This window comes from Anoplophora glabripennis, unplaced genomic scaffold (assembly GCF_000390285.2).
Source record: "Anoplophora glabripennis isolate ALB-LARVAE unplaced genomic scaffold, Agla_2.0 scaffold4149, whole genome shotgun sequence".
NCBI classification, from domain to species: Eukaryota; Metazoa; Arthropoda; class Insecta; order Coleoptera; family Cerambycidae; genus Anoplophora; species Anoplophora glabripennis.
In genome coordinates this window covers 2,572-3,727 of record NW_019420365.1, presented here as the reverse complement: position 1 = coordinate 3,727, position 1,156 = coordinate 2,572, and the positions used below count along the sequence as shown (strand labels likewise).

Genomic DNA, 1,156 nt, shown 5'->3' with positions numbered 1-1,156 from the left:
GCCGTCGGTGTGACCGAACGTCTACCCTGGGAATCGAAGTACTTTAATCAGTAACATACCATCTCAGTACCTGCTGCACGATCAAAATTTATATAACTATACTATATGCAAATGACTGTAACCAATATTGTAACATGCTCAAAAGTCAACAAAAAAGCAAAACTATAAAATTTCATACTTGAGTTGCCCGTATAGCTGTCCGACCTATGACGAAGACTCTCAAACGATAAACAGCTCTATACTCTATTTTTAAACTAAGAGGAGCGTTTTGAATATTGCGCGCCAAAATGTTGGTTTCTTATTGGTTAATTTCGAGCCCACTTTACACTGCTAATAAATTTTACATTTTGACATTTGTTGTCATTTTGCCTCTTAGTTATCATCAGTTCGTTGTCATTGTGTTTTTACCTGCTTTTCTTTCTATTTATTATCCCAGTTACGTATAAATCAGTTCTTATCAGAACTAAACAACTTATTATATTGTTTATCATCCGTTTTTTCCAATTTTCCATTGGATATGGATGATGCTGTGCCGACCACGAGTAAGGCAGGCGCGGAAATTACATCGCCGTCGCCCCCAAGGAAACGAAAACAACTCAGTTTGGGGCATTTGTCTCTGGCAGAAAAGCAAGCAATATTGAATTTGTACAAGAAAAGCCTAGATGATGAACCTACTCTTAAAACTGTCCAACTTGTATCCAAAATAGCGATGACATTAGGTAAATTTATGTTAACATTATTCTGTTGAACTATATTACACATTATACTTTTTTAGGTGTTGCAAAATCAACAGTATATCGAGCCATAAAACAGTATAAATCTACTGGAAGGGTGTCTACTTCCAAACACTGTGGTGGAAGACCTGGGATTGTTACATGTTTGGATGAAGCAATGAAGAATTCCATAAGGCGTATAGTACACAGCTTTTTCTTTAAAAATGAGATCCCCACTTTGGACAAAATATTAACCGAAATAAAAAGTCGTCAGGATTTGCCACAGATGTCCCGTTCATCATTATACAAATTTATGAAACAAATTAATTTCAAGTAAGGTTGAAGACATATCTCGGAGCAAGTATAATTGCAATAAAAACATTTTATTTTTTTTTGCAGATACTTAAAACGAAGTCGTAAAAGTGTGTTGATAGAACGTGATG

At 35.3% G+C, this 1,156-nt stretch overlaps 1 protein-coding gene across 1 annotated transcript; it reads left to right on the top strand.

Moving 5' to 3' along the window:
* Window positions 1–517: 517 nt before the first annotated feature.
* LOC111692866 lies at window positions 518–1,150 on the top strand (the record flags this gene model as incomplete). Its single annotated transcript, XM_023456995.1, has 3 exons — window positions 518–719; window positions 776–1,046; window positions 1,113–1,150. Coding segments are annotated over exons 1-3 (511 nt in total), but the record flags the coding sequence as incomplete, so codon positions are not given.
* Between the last annotated feature and the right edge of the window lie 6 nt (window positions 1,151–1,156).